Source organism: Thalassophryne amazonica, chromosome 7, assembly GCF_902500255.1.
Source record: "Thalassophryne amazonica chromosome 7, fThaAma1.1, whole genome shotgun sequence".
In the NCBI taxonomy this organism is placed as follows: domain Eukaryota; kingdom Metazoa; phylum Chordata; class Actinopteri; order Batrachoidiformes; family Batrachoididae; genus Thalassophryne; species Thalassophryne amazonica.
This window is the reverse complement of record NC_047109.1, coordinates 59042793-59068328: the sequence shown is the minus strand read 5'-3', so window position 1 is coordinate 59068328 and position 25536 is coordinate 59042793. Positions and strand designations below refer to the sequence as shown.

General features: G+C 39.8%; 1 protein-coding gene across 1 annotated transcript in view; it reads left to right on the top strand.

Annotated features, from left to right (window-relative positions):
- LOC117514004 (raftlin-like) overlaps nucleotides 1-25536 on the top strand; it is a 365659-nt gene that overhangs the window by 32581 nt on the left and 307542 nt on the right. Inside the window, exon 2 of the mRNA XM_034174289.1 lies at nucleotides 8555-8742. Coding sequence (XP_034030180.1) covers nucleotides 8595-8742 — 148 coding nt within the window. The 5' untranslated portion in view covers nucleotides 8555-8594. The remainder of the gene's footprint in view (nucleotides 1-8554; nucleotides 8743-25536) is intronic.

Genomic DNA, 25536 nt, shown 5'->3' with positions numbered 1-25536 from the left:
TTTGGCTCCACCTACCTGGAAACATAGCGACTACTTGTCTCTTGCTGCTGTAAAATTCCCACTCTAATTAAAAATGAATGGCAGCTGGTCGCTTTGCCTCTGTCTCTTGTAACTAATGTGACCGAGGTGTGATGGGGTCCCAGCCATGCTGCCTGACTCACAGGTCCCTCAGTGCTGAATACACCAGCAACTGGAAAAAGCCAAAGGCATGCCTACTTTTTGCCTGGCTGTAGCCAATATGTAGATGCCTACTTTCAAGAGATATGTAAAGAATGTCTCCACATTCTCACTCACAACACATATTGACACATTATTATCACTTACTGAGGCGTTGCTGGTCCAGTAGCATAGATTTACATTTACGCTACCTGTCTATACCTGCCCGCAGTAGCGGGTCTAATTTTGGGCAACTGGGCATGGACGTCAGAAATCTGAAAATGCATACCACCCTACAAAAGCATGTTATTGTATTATTATTATCACTTTACCGTGGCATTGCTAGGCCGGTAGCGTAGATTTACGCCGATGCTACCTGGCTATATCCACCCGCAGTAGCGAACGAGTATTGGCATACCCGCCTGCTGTGTGTAAACAAATGATGTCATAGCGCATGCGCAGCCCAAGAACTGTCTGCAGAGGAAACGATGAAAAGGCGAGAAGTGTGTGTTGGTCCCAATATGGATATTCCGGATGATTTTGTCATGGATAGTACGACAATGAACAGCAGCCAAAGCAGCCAGCTTGATGAGGACGCACTGGCGAATTTGGAGAGCAGCACGTGCCAGCCAACACGACAAAAGTTAAAGTGAGGCAACTTCTTATGTACGCGTTTGCTGGGTGTCGTGCGTTTTGAAATGACATTAAATATTGTTGATGTGATTCCACATGTTGTGTATCTCAGTAAGTGATAATAATGCAAATAACATGCTGTTGTCGTGCGGTATGCTTTTTCTGAGTCCCTCCATCCATGCTGTTGCCCACAATGACAGATATTTGCTCGAGTTAGACGAGGGTGAATATCTGTTATTTTGGGCGACTGGCTATGGACGGAGGGCATCTGAAAATGCATACCGCCCTCTAAAAGCATGTTATTGTATTATGATCAGTACCCCTTATTGTCAACATGCAATACACTGAATACCCCTTTAGCATCATTTGTCGTGTGCAGGTTAGAACGTTAGCACACAGCAGCCTAATTTCTCTCTAATTTCATATAAAACTATGTGCTTGATGTCTGCATCACCCCCCAACACAATAGGGAACATTTAGATCCATCTGTCTTTGTTGTTCCCTTGGGAAGACTCCCTCAGGTAAATTTGATGTTCCAGCAGCATTGTATAGCAGCACACAGGGCAAGAAGCACACAACGCATCAAACGTGAAAGGTAAAAAAAAAAAACAGTTTATAAAAGAAATACACAAATATAAATACCAGACATACTGATCAATACTGGATTACTGGCTCATACTGTTCCTCTCCTTCCCGTCCCCCATCCTCTTTATCTATGTTTAGGTTTGGGCTAGTGTTAGTGTTAGGGTAAGCCTACACATTATGACAAAACAGAAATGACAAAAGGCTTACCAAGTGCATTGTATGTTGAACACAAGTGGTCCTGCATCATCATACGATGAATTGGGATTGCGACTGTACTGGGAATGTTGCTCACTCAGGGTGGTTGCCAAGAGTGCTTTGGTAGGATTGTGGATCTGGTAACATGTAATGCCTGTGCATGCACCTAGACCTAACCAGACTAGAGGATACACAATGCATCAGTTGTTGTTCATTTGGCTGCTCCCGGTTTTGTTCGGGAGCCTGATCCGCATTGGTAATTGGCACAAGTTTTACGCTGGATGCCCTTCCTGACGCAACTCCAGTTTTATATGGAGAAACACACACAGCCGCTGGTGTTCCAAAGAGGTCTCCCATCCAAGTACTAACCAGATCCTGCTCTACTTAGCTTCTGAGATCTGATAGGATCAGGTTGACACAGAGCAGACCGGCTACATACACAATGCATCAGTAAATTTTAGAAATGTAAAAACCATCTGGAAGCAGATTTAAATAGATACTACTACTCTTGTCTGCTTTGCTTTCCCATCAGTCTGTTTCATCAAGCTGTTAATAGGTTAAAGATATGATAGTGACCCACATTGAGATTCATAATGACCAGCACAGGTATTCATACAACAGCCACTGGAAACACTAGTTTTCCATGACAACCGTAATGAATCTTCTGCTTCATCTCTCCTTCCCTCCTCCCTCATCATGTGGATCACCTCCTTCCTGTTCATCGGATTCTAATTGCGCTCTCTTTTTCTGCGTCTCCTTCAGACTCTACTTGTCATGCATTAGCTGATGCCACCCCTTCTCCACTGAACAGTCTCCAACCTGGCCATCCCATTTCCTCTTTCTCCCTTGATTGATTCTCAATTTTTCCATTCATTCCGTACATCTCATTAACAGTGTCGGCTTCTGTTCACTTCTTCTTTCACCTCTCGCTCTTTTTTCCATCCCCCTCAAACTTCCTGTCCTGTCATCCCTGAAAGCAACGGCCGGCTCAGATTAGTAGTCTCCAACCAAGGTCTCTCAACATACTGTAATGAGAAGACAGCATAATGGAGAGAGTTCCTCATCCTCTGAGGTTCGAGGGGAGGCGAAGGTGCCAACACCATTCATCTATTCATCTTTAATTTTAATCAGTGCCACACAATAGAATGTCACCTGCTTCTAGGCATAGCCACAAGAAAGACGCAGTGCTACTGTCACAAGGCATTTGGGGTGATGTCGTCTGCTGCAGCAGCTCTTTAAACCATGCTATTCCTCCACAGTTGTCTATGCTAATTTGGTCTCCTTGGGAACCATGGCAAGTAAACCCAAGAAAAATCAAGCCAATTTAGTCTTTATTTATTTGGAGATAATTATCCGGTGTGCTCCTCTTTATTGGTTTTCCTTCTGAAATCTCTGAGCAAATGCAAATAGCCTTTTGTTCAGATGTTAACAAAATGTTCAGATTCATATGACACACTTCAAGCTTTGAGTTACATTTAAAGGACATTTGGAGCAAAATATAGTTTTTCATTTCGGGTCTGTAAGCAGTTGTTTCTGGGGTAAAATGTTCTCTGAAAAATGACAGTAAAATTGCAAAATGTTCATTACTTTTGATGCTTCAGGTCATTTATTGATGAAAGATTACAAACAAAATCCCTTCTGGGAAAATCATAGCAATCGCATGTTTAAATAAGTATATGAAAGACCTTTTTCTCTTCACATTGGTGAATATTGAATGCAATGTTACTAGAAAACAGAAATCATCATTTCTGCCTCATGTCGGCCAGCGTGACCTGGTAAGCAAGATGAAAAGGCATTCTTGTTCTGCTCGGTTACAAGAGGAAAAAAAAGAGGGTTTATTAACTCCAGACTTCAGATGTCACTCAGAACAATCAAATTTGAAATTATTCTGATTATTAGGTTTACTAAAGCAATAGCAAGCAAATTACTGAATAACATTTGGAACATTTTCAATAAAAAAGGGAACAGTTTTGTCATTTAAAAAATGTAATCTTCTTTCAGGGCTAATTGTAGGCCAATAGAAAATGGCCTTGTTATAGACTATCAAAGTGGGACACCAAGATCAATTTTGGTGACTTAACTAGCAAAATTGAATGAGATTGTTTTTTTTGTTTGTTTGTTTGTTTGTTTGTTTATTTTTTGTTTTACAATTCCATGTATTTTTTCATGCTTTCAAAATCTAAGGGGGTAGGGTTAGTAAATGCAATGGAAGTTCTTATTTTAAACTATTAATTGCTGCTTTCTGGCTGCCATTCATTTCACCACTAAACTCTGCAAGAAATGATGTATCATATGCACACAAACCTTTAAAACCATCACCAGAGGAAGAAGGCAAAGTGAAATTCTTATTTAAAAGTGCAAAATTTCCTATTGATTTTGTGACTGGACTTTAGCAGCAACGCCTTGTAAAAATGGCCGTAATATATGCTGAAATAACGTAGAAGTGATGTTTATTCACAAGAACAGAACATAAAGACTTAATCTAAGGTTCAAAGAAAGCCATTACTTTATTCTATTTCAACACAGATCTTATAAAATGTGATACTTCAAATTATTTTGTCACAGGAAAATAAATGTTTTTGGACATATTTCACTTAAAAAGTAAATGAAAGACTCATATTTGGATAGTTTTGATACTTTTATCTGAAAGTATGCAATTTGTGGCATAAGAAACACCCAAGGTTGTGTTCAAAAGTTAATTTTCCTTTTCACCAGTTTTTTTCTCACACAAATGCCCTCTAAATCTGACTCATATCTGTGTGTCACAGATAAATGATAACTGCAAATTTCTAGGACTAGGCTTTTATTGGCAACAGTAAATACACTGAGCAAAACTGTGTGATGCATTGTTTGCACACAATTTAGTCTCACACATTTTACATAACTTGGTGTAGTTCACTGCAAATCTGAATTATTTAACAAAAAATATTGTCAAGCCACAGCCAGGGCACTCTAAGCACATCTGGTCCTGTCAGCTCTCGGTAGTAAACCAGCGTAGGTCTGGATTAGTACTCGGACGGGCGTCCACTTTGAACAACAGGACCTGTGAGCATGTTTTTCCACATAGAACTGGAGTTGCATCAAGAAGGACATCCTATTTAAAACTTGTGCCAAATTCCAATCCATATCTGCAGTGGTGACCTAGAGTGACTGGGGCAGCCTAAACAAATAAACAAATAAATACATTTCATTAAAAAAATACTGTTGACAGTATACTTCCAAATAATATTCTTCTGGATCAATAAAATCAGTTTGCTTCACAAACTAGCTTACTGCACAAAAATAAGCAAACTGAAAAGACATGGATTATAATAGTAAGACCCTTTGGTTGTTCCCTTGTTTCTCACTCGGGGTTGCCACAGCAGATCCGAGGTGGATCTGCATGTTGATTTTGGCATAAGATTCACACCATATGCCCTTCCTGATACAACTCCACATTACACACACACACATGCACAAAACCACCTCCGTGTTGGTTTCACAGGTCGGCTTTCAGACGGCTTTTGGTGGCTTTTCAGTCGTGTGACTATCCGAGAAATTGTGGATTAGCTGGACATGCCAGAACATGTCCTGTGAGGCTTCATCACGGCGTTGCTTAGAGCCATGCAGCTCCGTCCCAACGCGCGAATTCCTGTGGTTTTGTCTCATGCCATTCGCGGCACGGTGGCGCATTCCTCCGCTCCTCTTTCCATGACAAAAACTCCTGTAACAGTGGAATGTGCCGAAAAAGTCTTGAGGTCCACGTCTTCTGCCATTTCTGTGGTAGTCAGACGACGTCCCAGATCAACACAGCGTTCAGTTTGGAAATGATCTGGTCGTTTCAGCCTGTCGATCGCCGCTCGGAACGCGATGCGCTCTCAGCCGCTGTGGGCGGTCTTTAAACCGGCTGTAACACTCCTCAATCTGTGTGATCCCCATAAAATCATCCCTGAAAGCCATCTGAATTTAGCGAATGGTGTCCACCTGGCTGTCTCTCACAGTTTCTGGAAAAATTTGATGCAGCAAAGCTCCAAATCATTCAGACATTTCCCTGACAATGAAAATCCGACGAGGGGGGTGGACCAGTGCTCACTCAAAGCCTGCCCACAGGCGATTGACGCAACCGACAGGTGTGAAAAAACTCATGCGTGCGCACGAAGGTTCAAGCTTGGCTGATGCAAGCGCACATGATAGTTAGGTGGACATGTGTGCAGGGCCTGTGCATGTGCCACAGACAACAACAAACACAAACAAAACAGGAAGCATGAGAAATCTTTGCTTTCGGCTACAGTCCTGTAGGTGTTGGGAGCATTTTTCTATTCCTAAATGTTCCGTTGTCTGTTGTGCCCATGCCAGCTTTCCTTCATATCTTTGTTTTTCATCACCATATCTCAAAGGTTGCACTGATGCTGCAAGGCTATAGATTTACTACAGTTTATTCAGATGTAAAAACAATATGTCAAGTACAAGATGGACATACTATGATCAGGGGATGAAAAGAAAATCAAATGATTTTTATCAAACAGTCCTGTCAGTCAAAACCAAAATAGCCCATTTTTGATGAAAGAGTCCATTTTTGATGTTGGGTTGAGTACAGTGACAACCTTATGCTTTATGTGTCTAAAAACTATGACTTTCTATGGGTTTTAATGTGTGCATAGAATGAAGACAGTAAAGTCTACAACAATCCAGCATTTGTCCCCAGTGACCTTGACCTTCACCCAAATGATAGACCTCTGGCTGACCTTAGCATGGCAACTCTGGGATCCAGCCACATATGTGTTACATTTGCTCCAAATTAAGTTAAGAAGCTAAGTCTTCAACCTTGACCTTTGACAAAATGAATTCTTCAAAGGCAGGTTTGAGGTGAACCTTCATTGAAATAGCGTGTTTAGTATAAATCAGCAAAAGAATCTCAGTAGAAAAAGCCAACAAATATACAGGATCTTGGTCCCAGTGAGACCAGTGTCAGACTTGACATTCCTGTGCATTGCCAGAGCCTGTCTCTATGTGTGTGCCAGGTTTGGTGGACATCAATGTGAAAAAGAAAATGTTGCCATTTGACCGCAATGACCTTAACTCTTGCCAAAATAAACCATTTAAAGTGGATATAACACCTACAAAATTAGGTAAAACTGATATAAATATCAAAATATACATACAGTATAGTAAGTTGAAAGTGGTTTTAATTATTATCACTGAGAAATAAAGTTTGTACAGCTTCTCAAAAGTGTGTTTCTTGGAAAGCGTGCTGGCAGCGTTCCATCAGCGGTCACGTGATGCTGTGACATCACACCGTGTAGAGTCCCGTCTTTGTCTGTTAGATTGACAACTGGAACAGATAGACCTCAGCATGGACAGTGACGAGATCGAGAACTTTTCTGACTCCTCTTCAAGTGTGGATTATTTCTGACTCGGATCCTGAGGATGTTGCAGCAGTGATTAGACCCTACAGATTGGAGCTGTATCTTTCGGACGAACATTCAAACCAGGAGCATTCTGGCAGCGAAAATAATGCCGACGATGTTTATGGCGGAGCCGAAGTAGAGGCAAGAGACGTGCCAATTCTGATGGATTTTGAAAGGTTGCAGAATACGGAATGGTAAGGTAGGCTTTGATTTTTGTTGCTGCTGTTTATAACACTATAATTATAGCATTTTCGATTCTAGCCTTTGTTATTGTTCCGGAGCCATGATAGTGTAGCTACTGCTTGCGGACCACCGCCATTACCTTCAGGTTTTTGCCATTTTCGAGTGCCTGGCATTGCATTCATCCGTGTTTAGTTACGTTATTTTCACAAAAGAATAGGAAATAAACGGCGAAAGTTTAGAAAAAAATCACTGAAAACAAAAGTAAACATCCCGCCGCCGTGTTTACTACGTATTACACTGATAGTTCCTTGACCATTTCAAGAGTATTGTGAACATATTATTTGGGGTTGACATTTTAGGTGTTCCTGTGAGCGGTGAGAACATGGAGACAGTAGAGGAAAGTGTCTGCTGTCGGAAGCAAATGCGGGTGTGCGAGCGGAGCGAGCGGCAGCCGGACATTTCGTGCATTGCACAACACCGTGGCTTTCGATCAATCTGGCTGGAGTTGAAAAGGCTAAAACCTTTTGTCCTTGTGTTTGTGCAATATGCTGCAACACACTGGTCAGGCATATCGACAAACAAGTCCCTGAGAGCTGTGTTTAATCAAAGTATCTGCCGCTAAAAACAGTGTAAACAACGGCCGCCAGGCGCGCAAGCGATACGGTCCACAGGCAGTGATGTATTTCAGGTTTGGTGCTTAGCGGGAAGCTGGTCATGGGGCGTGCACATTTTTCAGTGGCGGGACGTTCAAATGTTGTATATAACGGGAGAACCGCATCCATTTTCCCAAAACGCTTAGGTTGACCGAACTATATAACCTTTATTACATGTAATAAGACTATGTTGTCTTTAAGTGTCATATCCACTTTAAAGGCCTTGATCCACATACTGGGTTTAGTGGAAATCTGCTGTAGTAGCTGGGAGGAGTATTGTAGTATGATTTCCCTGTAATGTCAGAGATTATAAAAACTGACTAAGCATTATACCAATTTATCATAGAGGAGAGCCTGAGGGGAAATATGACTCTAGGCTTGTTTGAAAATAAGGGTTTGATGGAACCATTTAGAAATACTTGTAAAATAATGAATGAAATTCAAGGTGTTACTTACAGAGTTTTTATACTGAAGACAAATATTTATCAGGCTTGATTTATCCAGTTTCTGGAGCCAAAAAGAGTGGTACAGGAATCATGTTTTCAGACAAGCACCAATGATTTTACAGTATAAATAAATGATTCATCACAGCTCCGGTGCCCAGACACTGACCCCCAGCGCCAAAGGGAAGTCCATTCAATTTGGGTTGGTTGCATAATCACTTTCAAGGCTCAGGTGTATGTCACACATAAACAGCACACATTTACTTTCGTTACATTCTGAGACAATAAAACATCTCAGCTAATCTTATCTTTTGATCAGGGTCTGTGTGCAGGGAGACGTACATACATAGTGTGGAACCATGGGATGCGGACTTCGGAAGATTAAGCCACCCTCAGATGATAACAGTCCAGGGAAGATCTACTCCACTTTGAAGAGACCCCAGGTAGAAACCAAGGTAGGCATAGCCTACACCTACCGCTACCTGGACTTCTTGATTGGCAAAGAAGGTAAGTTATTTTTCAACTAAACTATAAGCAAATGTACTTTTTTTTCGAATCCTAGTCATATAAAAACACTGTTAGAAATCAAATCTTACTTTTTCCACAAACCACCAAACACAAAGTACACGGGTGCCCATTAAACAATTTTAGTATCGTTCTGAATGACCTCAAAACTGTTTTTTACCAAAACTTACTAAAAACCTACATTGGTGTTGCTGTCATTGATTTATTGCTGCATTTTATACTTGCTTACATATATTTGCTGTGTACTACAGCCACATGAAACAAACTGACAGGAACTATCTTCTAAGACCAACATAGGGTTGGTAAATAGCACCCTAGATAAATAAACAAAGATTTCCATATTTCATCATACAGTTTGTACTTATATTTCTCCATGATTGCTTATGTTAAAGTAAGTTATTATGGTTATTCTGTTGCTATTTTGTGCGTACAGTGGATTTCTGGAACTTGACTGATTTGACGGATTTCTCATAAACAACGCAATTGTCAACCTTGAGTCCAGTACTCAGATCCTTAACTGCTATGCTTTAATATCCGTAGGTGGGTAAAAAAGTGAGCTTATTCTATAAAAAAGGCATCAAATGATCATTGACCTTTGTTATTTCAGTAGGAAATTAGGCTTCTCTGATAAGTGCCGTGCACCATTCCCCTTTAATTGTGATTTAAATTAATTTTTAAAATCTTTTGGCACAGTTATGTTCATTTTGTGCTGCAGTGTCATTTAGAATCAACAGTTTCAACCCTTCAACATGCACAGTTGAAAACATGAATGACTTCAGGTATATGGCTTTTTTGCTGCATCAACCACTGCAAGATGAGGCAACCTTGAACTGATTTAAACTGCAATTTTCTGCTGTGATCAAGTAATCTAGCCTTGAAAATGCCATTAGACTTGCATTTCCCCCAAGTAGAACATTAAAAATTCAGATGCAGATGAATTCTATCAGTCTTGTTTACAGCATATTGCACAATGGCTGTAAATTCCAATCTGATTTTCTTGTAATAATAAAGTGTTAATCAGCATTCTGGTCCCTGTATAGGAACAGCCACTGTAATTTATTTTCTGACAATTAGTCAGTCATACTCTCACGTTGTGCTAATGGCACTGATTTTCCATCCTAATCCATGCCAGACATCCTGCTGGTGTCCATCAATTATGTATGGCATCAAGTCCAAAATGCTAGCGGGAATGCATACACACTAAAACTTGGCCTGCCAGTTAGAAAGATTGTTTCGATAGCTTTGGAGGTCGTAGGTTGTTGGCTCACACACCATAGTGAGACACAGGCTGATACACTGTTGCTATTACTGGTCAACTGGGAATGATATTTTTTCCTTTCTCAGTAGAATCTTTGTAGCTGTTAACGTTTTTTGAAGAGCTTGCTCAAATACCAGTGGATTTTCAAACTCACATAACCATTCCTATGAATGGCCATCTACTTCGAATAAGTGTCATGAAATGAAATGAAACTTCAGCACTACTTCACAGAGGAGACACCATTTTCTAAGTATCATATCCATACTTTATGTCCCTTAAGTCCCACAGCGGGAGTTACATTTAAATGACACGTCAGTGCAAGATCAAATTGTGTTTCCATATTCGCAGTCAACAGATGATGCAGAATGCAGAAGGTTGTATTAACTTCAGTGTAAAAGCAGCTTACCGTTGGTCACCATGAAGGGCATAGCAGTGTTACACCAGCAGTAAGACAACAACATGGGATTTTACTGAACCTTTTCCATCAAGAGTCAGGGCTGAAATGTGTCTTCTGAAATTATCAAGCACGAACTCAAAAGAGAAATAATTTCAGAGATATTAAAAAAGACAAAATACTCGAAAAAAGTTAGTTGCTGAGCTCACTGTTCCCAATAAGCTATTTCCTGTCATAATAATATTATTAGCCAAGTTGGGCTGAGCATAGTAACACAGTCACCATTTTTGTATCAGGTAGCAAAGTAGTGGATCATCATTGTGCGAGTGACACATTTTCTGCATATTGAGAGGATTTAAACATGCTTCAAACATTGCTGTGTCCTTGGTTGTACTGTAAACCAAGAGAAGAACCTGAATTTTAAGTTTTATTTGCTACAAGTAAATGGAAATTGTTGAAGAATGCTTGAAAAAAATGTTGGAAAAATCTCAGCAAAGTCTGGTGTTCAAAACTGAACTACATTTGTCACAGGTAATGTTTTGGAAAATGTATTACATGACATAAGTAGTGATAGTAATTTATAAGTATTTATTTTTGAATGTTTTTTATTATACATTCAGAATTGTAGGTTTATATGATGACAAGAAGATTTTGTTTTCTTTAAAAGGTGGAGCTAAAAAGTCAGAATTTACAAGAATGAAGTCATAAATTTACTGGGAAAAGTCTCCCACTCTGGAAAAATCTCCCACCTCATTTCTGAAATACAGGATTCAAGACATCTGTACGTATGCTCCTTTGTACCCAAAACAATATAACCAACAACACTATAGCCACATATGGTCAAAATTGTGGCATGTAGAAGTGAAAGTAATGTGATAACTAGGAGAATAAGCCATTTTCTCTGTTGGGTTTGCTATGGCATGTTCTAGCTTAGCATGTTAGCATTGTGTACTGCCAATATGTCAGTGGACAAAATTTTTAATAACCACAAAAGTTCATTTGTGTATGTTTTAAAAGCGGATAACACAACACCAAAAACAAAATCAGTGACAGCACAACATCACACATTGTTACTTAAGGTAGTAGGATAAGTAATAACCATACAATAACAGTCATGCATTGGTATGCAGTGTCTCAAGACTTTAAATGAAATAACCTCCAAATAAATTAACGAAAATAATTTCTCACGGAGTTTGCATGTTCTCCCCATGTTTGCGTGGGTTCCCTCCGGGTGCTCCGTCTTCCTCCCCCTTCCAAAGGCATGCAGGTTAGAGGAAATGGAAACTAGAGAGACTGATGTCCTGTCCAGGGTGTACCCTGCCCCTTGTACTATGGCTGCTGAGATAGACTCTAACCCCCCATGACCCTTGTTTGGAGTAAGTGGTTTTGGAAAATGAATGATTGGATTAATTTTTCTGAAAACTTGACAGAATAAGCATAATATTGATCACAACATGATTTATTTGCTGTACTGGAATAATTAAAAGAAGGAAATGTACTGCAGGTTCCTTCAATGTATTACCCAATGCTTATATAATATTATTTATGAAGGTTTCACCTCTGTGCATACTTTTGACAGGTTCAGGTTCATAATTTATGCATTTGCTCTTTAAGTAAAATCATATAAGCTTGTGCGTCAGTGTGCCTCTAGGAAGCCGCCAGCATTTTATATATAGTTATCATTCTGTTATTTCTATTCCTGGCAGTTAGAACTGAAATGATGGTGGGGTGGGAGTTTGGCGGCAGTGAGCTGTGGAGGAAGGAGGCGTGGTATGGGAGATGTAGTGTGCTGCGTGTTTGCCCTGACAGTTGATTAGTCTCCATTAGTTTGTCAGGCTGACTGCACTGGATGGATGAAGGAGCCAGAGAACTGGGCGTCTGCAGGCCAAGCTGCCTTTTCTATTGTCCCTCATACAGGACTTGACACTTGGGTGGGGCTGGAATTGGAGGCGGACAGTTCTGTGTCTCTTTAGAGTCTTGGCCACATTATTATCTTGAAGTATTATCTGAAATGCGGGGGGTTGGTGCTTACTGTAATCAATTTGCTCCCACTCTATCACTTTGTCACTGTCTATAGGCCTGTGGCCGTATCTCTCTCTCTCTCTCTCTCTCTCTCTCTCTCTCTCTCTCTCGCTTTCTCGGTGTGGCTCCTGTCAAAAAATAATAAATGTGTATTTTGAAGATCAAATAATTCATAAATGTAGCCTTGAAAAGTGACTATTACATTGTGACTTTTTTTCCAAGTAAAACGTGAATATTAAAGTCCCTGCTTCTATAAAGGTGCATCAAACGTGCACGTACAGTAAAGACAGCAACTTACAGTGTGTAGGAATCAGCCCGTCTTTATTTTAAAGCAGACATAAAATAGAAAATATAGCTGCTTAAAACAGGCTTAACACAATCAATCAAAGCCCAATGGGATTCTCTTATTTAAAGGATTTTTAAATAAGAGAATTTTCCAACCTGGGTTTTCTCGTTAGATGTTTTAGAGTTCAGATTTCTGCTGTGTATTCTGATTTATAATTGTGAAAAATATGTTTGAAAATCTTTTAACGTGTCATAAGATGCACTAACAGTGACATACATACAGTGGTGGGCACAGTTCTGCCAATTATTGAAGCTAATGTTTTCATTATTGGATTAGCTTTTGAGATAACTTTGAACAGCATCATTGGACCAATTATCTTCCAATAAATTTCAGTCTGATAATTTTTAGACTGTTAATATGTTTTTGCAGGTGCAGTAAATCAAGCATTAACAGCTAAAAACCTTTGTTAAGTCTGATATCAAAGATTTCAGCACTTACCTGTTAAAGGTTTTGTAGACAAAAAAAATACTCTGTTCTCTGTAAACAGAAGAGCACTGGTTTCAGTAGAAACCGCTCTATTCTCTGCAATCAGAGAAGAACTGATCACAAGATAACTTCTCTTGACACAATACCAACTTACCGACAATATCACCCAAGTCATCCAGAGGCATACAGTTTTAACTTATGGTTAAAATTTTAACCAAACTAATTTTGGACATGTCATTTAAATTAAGGTCACTTCTGACGTTTTATAAAGCAAAAATATCAGCTATATGTTTTAGTTTTAAAGTACTGCACTAATTTTGAAGGTTTTAGTGTGGACATTCTGTGTGCAGGTGGTGCATTATGGGTAATCCCGGTACAGTCACAACAGGAGAAATGCATTTGATATGCTCTGATAAGGCTCCACACGGACAACAGCATTAAACTCTGTGTATATTGTGCCTAAAACTCTCATGAATATATTCTCTGGGTTTATAGACATTACTTGTTATTGTGTTTGTTTTAAAAGTCATAAGAAGCTCAGGTTGCTTATCCAATATTTTCCTGTTAGCTCTCCGGTTTCTACTGCCATCTACTGGACAGTAGTGTTCATGGCAGTATTCGCCCTAAGTATTGAGATATCCCACAAATTATAATTCTTTGCGCACCTGATAGTTGTTGCAGCCTCTTGCTGCAGCTAAAGAAAACATATACATTTTGGTTGTATAATGTTCATTTACAACTGTCGTCGTGGATTCTGTTGTTTAAACCGCAGAACTCTCTGGTGAAAAAAAAAACCCTGTACGCAAAGGATTCTGGGTAAGGGTCTGAGCATCTGGGCACCAGTAGATGGCAGTGTTCTATGCATTTTGATCCCAGTTACATCAGACGGTTGTCAAATCACAACTTGACTTAGTAATGGCTTTAACAAACTGCTTTTTTTTTTTTTTTTTTACATATAGTTAAAATGGCATATTTTACAAAAGCACATTTAAATACCAACACACACGACACGTCACATTGTCTTGGTTTTTACATAGAATGAATGAGTCAACCAATCAGTGTTAGTGGAGGCTCATTTTCCCATAATCCCTTTGGCATCTGTCTGTGTTTGTTACATAACTTCAGAATTAGTGCATTATTTAAAATTAAAATAAATGTGTTACATTTTAACTTGTACAAATGACAGGATTGACATTAATGGAGTTATTCTATCGGTATTAATTTTATTTATAAACCAAACCATAAGTCAGCACTGCTTTATTTTCCAAGACCTCCGCCTCACAGCGACACTGCGCTCCTGGAAGCTATGCAGTATACAGCAGCTTCTAGTAGTGGGTAGGGTGCATAGAGACAGAAGTGCTGACTCATTGTTTGGGTCTGTGGTCGCCTTTGATGCTAACAGAAGCAATCATGATGTTAAAACTCAAAATCAGCTTGTTAGTAGTTGCAAGTGTACCGGAGACGCTACTGAAAGTTATTGGTTATCTGTAGCTATGGATAAATTTTTGGGTGGTTTATCGGTTTAGCTTTATAAAAGATAACTTTTCAGTTAGCTGATTATGTTATCGAAGCTTTTTGGTTAGCTGTGCCCACCACTACACACATATACATCACCACATTACTTCAAGAGTACTACCTCATCACCACCCATTCCCCCTACATTAAAAATATGGATTAAAAAACATCAGACACCACAACAGCTTTAACACAAATAAATATGTATTTTTTTTTATAAATCAGACTTTTTATTTAAAATAAAAAACATGTATGATTCAAGGACTTGGAATTGAAAATGACTCTTGAATTTCAGCTCAGTTCTTGAATTTCAGTTGAATTTTGAAATGAGGTAGCAAAGAAGATGTAGAATTGCAAGTCTGAAATTCTGAATTGTGCACATCCCTGGTATGTAAGTCTTACGCTAAATTGTGAAATATTACCAACTAGCTTTATGTGTTAATAAAATGATATGGGGATTTTGTGATAAATTTAACTTTTATAAAAAAAAAAATAATAATAATAACTAGCATGTTTTGTCCGTGGGATCCACGAGCTCTAGATTAAATAGTGTTTATAAAATCGGTAACTGACATTTTTCAAGGGTGGTAATAAATTGTGCAAAGTTTCTATAATGAGTCCAGAATGTTTATAGAACCTTAGACTTCAACCATTTTTTTGAAAAAGAACTCAACAGTTTTATTTCCTGTTAATTATGTCATTTTTTATTTTTTATGTAATTTTTAATGCTATTTTACTGTCTTAAAGTATTTATAAATAGTTTAGGTTCTTGTTATATACATATTATTATTATTATTATTAACAGTATTATTTTATTTTTAAATCTATTTTGTCATTAGATTTTTAAATGGATCACAATGGAAATAAGTGTTTTCACTTTCTTTTGTCATCCATGTATTTTTAATGTATTTACAATTATACTATGTACTTACATTGAATTTACCAAATAAAATCACTCACGGTTTAAATATACAGATGAATTACTGCCTCCTGCTGGTTTCGTGTGTGAGTCCAGAATGTAAATATCAATGTCCCTTGTTCAGTGGTGTTAGTTAAAATATGTAGCTTCTCTAAAAATATTAGTCCTATGAATGTTTGGTTTTGGCACCACTTATCCTTAACCCAAAAATATATATTTACACGCACGCGCGCGCGCGCGCGCACGCACACACACACACACACACACACACACACACTTCTGTCCAGTATACTGTAAGTAGGTGCTTTTGATTTGAGAGAAAGAGTGGCGGAAGACATTAAAAGCAATACACATTTCACTGATGGTGCCAACATGACACTTAAGTCACTCATGGTAACAGCAACATAACACTTAACTAAACTGAATAAACCAATTGAACTACAAAAACTCAATAAATCAATAACACAAACAACACTGCTAAACTAACATGAACCACATTAACAACATTCAAAACCCCCACACCTTGAACTCCCATGATGCATAGCAGCACAGTGTCCATTCTTTACTGGTTAGCTATAATTGCAAATTTCTCAAAAAAATATTTGTCCAATCAACTTTCCATGTTTGCAGCGTTCATCCTTAACCCAAAATACATAAACATACCAAACAGCAAATGTCAGCTCTCCCCAATTTCTCAGTGATTACATACACATGCACACATGCACACAGAGGCCACTTGGCTATTATAATATAGATAATAAATGGCACTTCCAGATGTTGTAAACAAACAAGCAAACCAATAACTAATTAACACAAAACAGTGAGCACACATGAATAGTACAAATATGCTTTGATTTTTTGTGGGGAGGGGGGGTTCACAGCTGTCAGAAGCTTTCCCTCCTCAGTGATGCACCTCAGAACATCACATCTCAGGATTTAGGCACAGAAAAGTAACAATCTCTCACTTTACACGCTATGTATTTGATCAGCACTTCCATGCGGAGGCTATGACTGCACCAGATGTGTGTGTGTGCACAGTATCTAGATTTTATGTACATATTAACAGGTTATAGTGTTCACATTGTGTGTGTCAGACACAGGTCATACTCACAGCTCCAGCCTCTGTGTGTGACGGAGATGTCACACAGAAAAGAAAAGAATAAAATGTCTTGTGGCATGTCTCCTGGTGTTTTCCACTCAAGGTGACCGTCTATATCACCTCTTATCATAGGTGGCTCCTAAGAAAGACAAATAGAAAGAACAAAACATAACCTCCATGGCTGAGGGAAATATGCAGATTTAAAATAATAATAAAAAAACATCTAATAGCCAGAAGAGCTTGCAAAGATTGTCTACAGCAGAGAAATCAGTTTGTGCTCTTTCTCACATACAGAAAATAAAATTAGTTACCGGTTTTAGATCAAACTTTGAAATGAAAATGATGTTTGTATTTAATCTGATATCTGATTGTGGGAGCTTACACATGAGGCTGCACTTACGCATATTTTAAATTTATCTACAGCATATTTATGGCTGATTCACACATACTTTACCCCGACTGTAATTTTGTTTTTTATTTTATTTTATGGTGAAGAAGGGTAAAGTCAGTGATCTCTTTCAATGTTAACATGAAAGTTACACATTTAGAGTGACTGTATTATCTTTAACCAACTCACTGATGCTCTTGTTTATTACAGTAAGCCATGAAATCGCATCTCCTAGTGGCATAAAAGGTTACAATTTTTCTTTTGCAATCAAGCTCTTGTTTCTTCTATTCACCTCCAAATGTGGTCCAGGAACATGAACATGTTCTCTCTTGTGCATGCATGTGCAAATTCCTAGAAATATCCTTTAAATGTATATTTCTAGGAATTTGCACACCTATGCACAACACATAGTTCAGATGTTTAGGAACACACATTTGCAGTTTGGTTAGGGTTTGTACAGGAAATATGGACACATTAAGGTAGTTAGGTTTAGAGTCAGATTAACCATAATAATAATGAAAGGATGACCTACCACTTTGGTACAACTTGCTGAAATTTGGCAACATTTTGTGGTATTTGAAACCTATCACACACAAATTACTGTTGGTCTATTTACACTACCATTCAGTAGATGGCAGCGTTCTCTGCATTTTGATGGGGGAGGAGAGAAAGTGATGAGAGCAGGTCATTTGAACCTTCCCATGATGCCTTTCAGCATGTGTCTGTTTAACGTTAAACCTTCAGAATTCGTGCATTACTTTAATACTAAAACGTAGCTGATATTTTCACTTTATAAAATGGTAGAGGTGACATTAATTTCGATAACTTGTCCGGAATTAGTCTGTTTAAAATTTTAACCACAAGTCAAAACTTCCATGCTGTGCTTGACTCCTGTGAAACGTCTGCAAAACTGTATGGCTGTGAAAATAAATGATCTTTTCTCTTTTGCTGAGAGGCGGCTCATCTTAAACAGAAGCTCTGGCTCGCTGTTGTTTGTGATTGGCTTTTAATTTATTCAAAACTATTAGTAGCTGCCAATATACTGGAGTTAATACTAAAAGTTAGCGGTTTAGCTTTTAGCTGTAAATTCTGCATGCAGAGTGTACTTGCACCATCAACCGGCTAACGCAATGCACATCTGACTGTCCTACACACAGTTTCAACATGGCAAATACAGTGCACTTGACTGTCGACCAGGGTTTTCCTCATCTGCAGCTCAACTACTTTCTGATTCTACATAATTCCAGGGCATGGCACTGTGCTTGACTAGAGCTAATTTTCCGACAAACACGCCCATGAGCACACAAATGAATTCAAGTCAATTTGCAATTTAAAGGACGTGGTCCCTGTCTGTGACAACCACCACTGTGCATGGGTGAAACTACCGATCACACTTATGTTGTACTGTGCGCTGTTTTACACCAGGTGGAAAACTGTGACAGCGCACCACAGCAGCGTTTGCGCCAACATCTGATCTGGCAGTGCAAAAGCCCTACGTCTTAAAAGTCATTTCAGACAAGTCTGCCCAGAGTCAGCGAGGCACACGAAAAATAAAGTGATCACACACGTACACCCTCTCCCAGAGTGCTGGGAATTAACGAGTAGCTCTAAAGCTGCACAAGCGTTTTGCCCATCAGCATATTGAACCATCCGTCCATCCATTTTCCACCTTTTATCCAGGGTCGGGTTATGGCATATTGAACCACAGCTAAAATCAAGACTGGCTTCCTTCTTTCTTTTTGAGAAACATGTTGTTCAGCTCATTTCCCTCAGACTGCTGCACTGCGAATAATGCTGGCAATAATTTCTCTCCACAGTGTTAAATCACAGCTCCCTGAAACAGTCATCACACAGGCCCCGCAGGCTACCAAAGAGCCACCAAATGCACAAAAATAACACCTTTCACAGCAGAAACAGTGATGAAAGGAAGAATAAATCAGCGTAAAGCTGTAATAAACCTCCTCGGGACTGTTAAGTGTCAGCGTCGGTGCGGGGAGCGTTTGCCTCATGTTACCATGCACTTTTGGCGCTCAGATTCACAGTCACCCTGCTGCCATTCTGAGGTAGCTGCAGGAAAGAAAAAAAAAAGGAAGAGTCTGTTTGATATTGAGCTCATGACCCCGCGGGGAGCTGAGGAAGCACCCACTGTTGCTGCGTTAGATGGTGTTACGTGGGGCCGCTTTTATTTTAAACATAGCTAAAACACTGACTCAGTGATGTGTGGCACAAATCCCGACTCCCCCAAAATGTGATTGCGAAATGTTCTAAAAACATCAAGAGGAATGAAAATATGAAAACATGGCCAATATGTTGCGTCTGCTCAGCAGACATGTTGTCCTTGGCATCAAAGCCGGTCAGCAGACACGAGCGCACGCGAGCCGAGACGCACAGTCTGATATCATCTTTGGAATTATACAGATCATTTATATGCAAAACCCCCAGAGCCCTGTTTCCCCTTGTTAATATGAGCTGGAGCAGTGGCGGCAGGTGAGTGACATTTGGGAGCAGCCTTCCTGTCGTTTCCCCCCCTAAGCGCTGCTCAGATGTAAGACGGAGCTGCAGGAGGGGTCAGCAGGAACACTGTGTGGCGGAGCGACTTATCAAGCGGAGATTAGTCCTCGGATGGCGGGGGGGTTATTCCCTGGCCGCTCTGCCTGAGAGGTGGAATTGAAATGCAGTTATCGAAGGGAAGAGTGACATTGAAGGTTGCGTTCATGGTCACCTGGTTTTTACTATATATTTCCAGTTCTGAGGTTTGGGTGCATGACACAGATCAGAACCTGTCTTGAATTTGAAACACAAATATAAATTAGATGAGGGTTGAAATGAGGCGAAATGTCTTTCTGATGGTGTGATCACCGGAAAACACCGAGTTAATACCCTCCCCAACACACACAGACACACACACATTCTTTGTTGGACAGGCAGAGTTGGACCATCCTACACGCTCACAGGTTATCCTCATGAAAAATTCACAGTAAGATGTATGAAAAGTAATGCACAAAAATTCATACATATCTCACATATTCGACTTTGTCTATATGTGGCCCTGTGATACACTGGTGTCCTATGCGGGTTGTATCCCGCCTAATGTCCTGTGACTGCTGGAATAGGCTCTAGATCCTAGTGACCTTTGATAGTCATAACTGGGCTTTGAAAATGAATGAATGAATAAATTTAAAGGTGCACTGACACGAGCATGCCTGAGACTCACGCAATAGCATGAACTGTGTCGTGACGATCTCACCCTCTGGGTTCACAGCTGGACGCCATTCTTTGTTCTACCGGCTGCCACGCGCTCTGCGCTGGATGTTGCGTATATAAAATTATTATTTCATGGCGGATTAATCATTTTTTCTGCAAATTGGCCATTGAAAACCTCCTGAATCACAACTCTCCCCCCCCCCGGAATTTCATCTTATTGTTATTCTAACCCTAACCCAAACACACAATGCAAAATGCACATAGTGCATGCACACAGACATTCATATGAATACACACAATATTTCATGCTTAACTTCTCATATGATCTCATGCAAAATACGTTATGACAATATGTGACTTTGAGAGGATGAAGCAGAATCGAGGCTGCCCGAGTTAGGTGTGCTGTCACCGACTGGGTAAAAATTTGTGCAATGCATCCTTAGAAAAAAGTCGACATGCCCCACTATATGTGAACACATAACTCAACAGTTTGTTGTTAAGCTGATTTACTGGTGTTAATGTTTCACAGACAGCATGGTTTTCTTCGATGAAGCTTCAGAATCTGCACCTCATACATGCAAACCCAAAATCCTCACGCCTGCACTCTGCCTGTTCTACCAACGCTAATAGTTCTTGTTTTTGTTGCACGCATGTATTCTTTTTCTAGATAGAATTTCTTGCACTCATTTTGCTGGTTAACTTTGATAGTGGTCCATCGAAAGCTGTGTTGAAGTTTATGTGTTGATTAGTTGCCCAAATGAGGCATGAATTTTTACCCACTAGGTGGCAGCACACAAAACTCAGGCAGCCTTAATTATCTTTGACTCCATGACAGATCAGTTTTTTTAAATTTGTTTTCTCTCCTTTCCAAGACTGATGTCAGCAATTAGCAAATACACAGTTACATTGCTCGCCTGCAGTGCATAATTCTCTAGTCTGTGTTGCTAAGCTAACGTCACATAGTTAGCTACGCAGTCGTTCTTACTTGCTTGCTAGTGTTTGTTCCTGACAAAAGTTAAAGTAAGATACAGTATATATATATATATATATATATATATATATATATATATATATATATATATATATATAGTGAGGAAAATAAGTATTTGAACACCCTGTGGTTTTGCAAGTTCTCCCACTTAGAAATCATGGAGGGGTCTAAAATTTTCATCTTAGGTGCATGTCCACTGTGAGAGACATAATCTAAAAAAAAAAAAAAAACAACAATCCAGAAATCACAATGTATGATTTTTTAAATAATTTATTTGTATGTTACTGCTGCAAATAAGTATTTGGCTCTCACAGACATGTTAATTTTTCTTTAAGAAGCCCTCTTATTGTGCACTCTTTACCTGTATTAATTGCACCTGTTTGAACTTGTTACCTGTATAAAAGACACCTGTTCACACACTCAATTAATCACACTCCAACCTGTCCACCATAGACAAGACCAAAGAGCTGTCTAAGGACACCAGGGACAAAACTGTAGACCTGCACAAGGCTGGGATGGACTACAGGACAACAGGCAAGCAGCTTGGTAGAAGACAACAAATGTTATGATTATTTATTAGAAAGTGGAAGAAACACAAGATGACTCTCAATCTCTCTCGGTCTGGGATTCCATGCAAGATCTCACTTTGTGGGGAAAGGATGATTCTGAGAAAGCTCAGAACTACACAGGAGGACCTGGTCAATGACCTGAAGAGAGCTGGGACCACAGTCACAAAGATTACATTAGTAACACATGATGCTGTCATGGTTTAAAATCCTGCAGGGCAGCAAGGTCCCCCTGCTCAAGCCAGCACATGTCCAGGCCCCTTTGAAGTTCACCAGTAACCATCTGGATGATCCAGAGGAGGCATGGAAGAAGGTCATGTGGTCAGATGAGACCAGAATAGAGCTTTTTGGAATCAACTCCACTTACCATGTTTAGAGGATGAGAACAACCCCAACCGTGAAGCATTGGGGTGGAAGCATCATACTCTGGGGGTGCTCTTCTGCAAAGAGGACAGGACGACTGCACTGTATTGAAGGGAGTATGGATGGGGTCATGTATTGCAAGATTTTGACAAACAACCTCCTTCCCTCAGTAACAGCATTGAAGATGGGTCATGGCTGGGTCTTCCAGCATGACAATGACCCCAAACACACAGCCAGGGCAACTAAGGAGGGGCTCTGTAAGAAGCATTTCAAGGTCCTGGAATGGCCTGGCCAGTCTCCAGACCTGAACTCAATAGAAAATCTTTGGAGGGCTTTGACTGGTGGTTGGCTCTCACTGCGGTATTGTATCACTTCCTGTTCTGGGGCACAGTGGTGTTTTGCTGTATCTGTTAACTGTTTAATCTGTGTAGTTAGATTGATCTAGATAACTAGATAATGATTTATTTCACAGTGTAATCTTCACGTGCCTTAACTAAAGCACTCGCTCTGCTGAATCTCCTCTAAATTTTTTTTCACATTATACACTTTGTGTGTTTTTAGGAATCCGCTAACTTAGCGCAGCTATTAGTTCTTAGCCGGTTTAGCATGGCAGCTTCTCCTGTCTCTCCCACACTTTTCTGCGCTGGGTGTGAAATGTTTAGTTATTCCTCGGCCTCCTTTAGCAGTAACGGTACTTGTAATAAATGTAGCTTGTTCGTAGCTTTGGAGGCCAGGCTGGGCAAATTGGAGACACGGGTCCGCACCTTGGAAAATCCTACAGCTAGCCAGGCCCCTGTAGTTGGTGCTGACCAAGGTAGCTTAGCTGCCGTTAGCTGTCCCCCAGCAGATCCTGAGCAGCCGGGAAAGCAGGCCGGCTGGGCGACTGTGAGGAAGAAGCGTAGTTCTAAACAGAAGCCCCCTGTACACCACCAACCCGTTCACATTTCTAACCGTTTTTCCCCACTCTGCGACACACCCGCCGAGGGACAAACTCTGGTTATTGGCGACTGTTTTGAGAAATGTGAAGTTAGCAACACCAGCAACCATAGTCAAATGTCTTCCGGGGGCCAGAGCAGGTGACATTGAAGGAAATTTGAAACTGCTGGCTAAGGCTAAGCATAAATTTGGTAAGATTGTAATTCACGTCGGCAGTAATGACACCCGGTTACGCCAATTGGAGGTCACTAAAATTAACATTGAATCGGTGTGTAACTTTGCAAAATCAATGTCGGACTCTGTAGTTTTCTCTGGGCCCCTCCCCAATCGGACCGGGAGTGACATGTTTAGCCGCATGTTCTCCTTGAATTGCTGGCTGTCAGAGTGGTGTCCAAAAAATGAGGTGAACATCATAGATAATTGGCAAAGCTTCTGGGGAAAACCTGGTCTTGTTAGGAGAGACGGCATCCATCCCACTTTGGATGGGGCAACTCTCATCTCTAGAAATCTGGCCAATTTTATTAAACCCTCCAAACCGTGACTATCCAGGGTTGGGACCAGGAAGCAGAGTTGTAGTCTTACACACCTCTCTGCAGCTTCTCTCCCCCTGCCATCCCCTCATTACCCCATCCCTGTAGAGACGGTGCCTGCTCCCAGACCACCAATAACCAGTAAAAATCTATTTAAGCATAAAAATTCAAAAAGAAAAAATAATATAGCACATTCAACTGTACCACAGACTAAACCAGTTAAATGTGGTTTATTAAATGTTAGGTTTCTCTCTTCTAAGTCTCTGTTAGTAAATGATATAATAATTGATCAACATATTGATTTATTCTGCCTTACAGAAACCTGGTTACAGCAGGATGAATATGTTAGTTTAAATGAGTCAACACCCCCTAGTCACACTAACTGTCAGAATGCTCGAAGCATGGGTCGAGGAGGAGGATTAGCAGCAATCTTCCACTCCAGCTTATTAATTAATCAAAGACCCAGACAGAGCATTAATTCATTTGAAGGCTTGACTCTTAGTCTTGTCCATCGAAATTGGAAGTCTCAAAAAACAGTTTTATTTGTTATTATCTATCATCCACCTGGTCGTTACTGTGAGTTTCTTTGTGATTTTTCAGACCTTTTGTCTGACTTAGTGCTTAGCTCAGATAAGATAATTATAGTGGGTGATTTTAACATCCACATAGATGCTGAGAATGACAGCCTCAACACTGCATTTAATCTATTATTAGACTCAGCTGGCTTCGCTCAAAATGTAAATGAGCCCACCCACCACTTTGACCACATTTTAGATCTTGTTCTGACATATGGCTTAGAAATTGAAGACTTAACAGTATTCCCTGAAAACCCCTTTTTGTCTGATCATTTCTTAGTAACATTTACATTTACTTTAATGGACTACCCAGCAGTGGGGAATAAGTTTCATTACAGTAGAAGTCTTTCTGAAAACGCTGTAACTAGGTTTAAGGATATGATTCCTTATTTGTTATGTTCTTCAATGCTATATACCAACACAGTGCAGAGTAGCTACCTAAACTCTGTGAGTGAGATAGATTATCTCGTCAGTAGCTTTACATCCTCATTGAGCACAACTTTGGATGCTGTAGCTCCTCTGAAAAAGAGAGTCTTAAATCAGAAGTGCCTGACTCCGTGGTATAACCCACAAACTCGCAGCTTAAAGCAGATAGCCCGTAAGCTGGAGAGGAAATGGCATCTTACTAATTTAGAAGATCTTCATTTAGCCTGGAAAAAGAGTCTGTTGCTCTATAAAAAAGCCCTCCGTAAAGCTAGGACATCTTACTATTCATCACTAATTGAAGAAAATAAGAACAACCCCAGGTTTCTTTTCAGCTCTGTAGCCAGGCTGACAAAGAGTCAGAGCTCTATTGAGCCAAGTATTCCTTTAACTTTAACTAGTAATGACTTCATGACTTTCTTTGCAAATAAAAATTTAACTATTAGAGAAAAAATTATTCATAACCATCCCAAAGACATATCTTTATGTTCGGCTGCTTTCAGTAATGCTTTGATTTGGTTAGACTCTTTCTCTCCGATTGTTCTGTCTGAGTTATTTTCATTAGTTACTTCCTCCAAACCATCAACATGTCTATTAGACCCCATTCCTACCAGGCTGCTCAAGGAAGCCCTACCATTAATTAATGCTTCGATCTTAAATATGATCAATCTATCTTTATTAGTTGGCTATGTTCCACAGGCTTTTAAGGTGGCAGTAATTAAACCATTACTTAAAAAGCCATCACTTGACCCAGTTATCTTAGCTAATTATAAGCCAATCTCCAACCTTCCTTTTCTCTCAAAAATTCTTGAAAGGGTTTT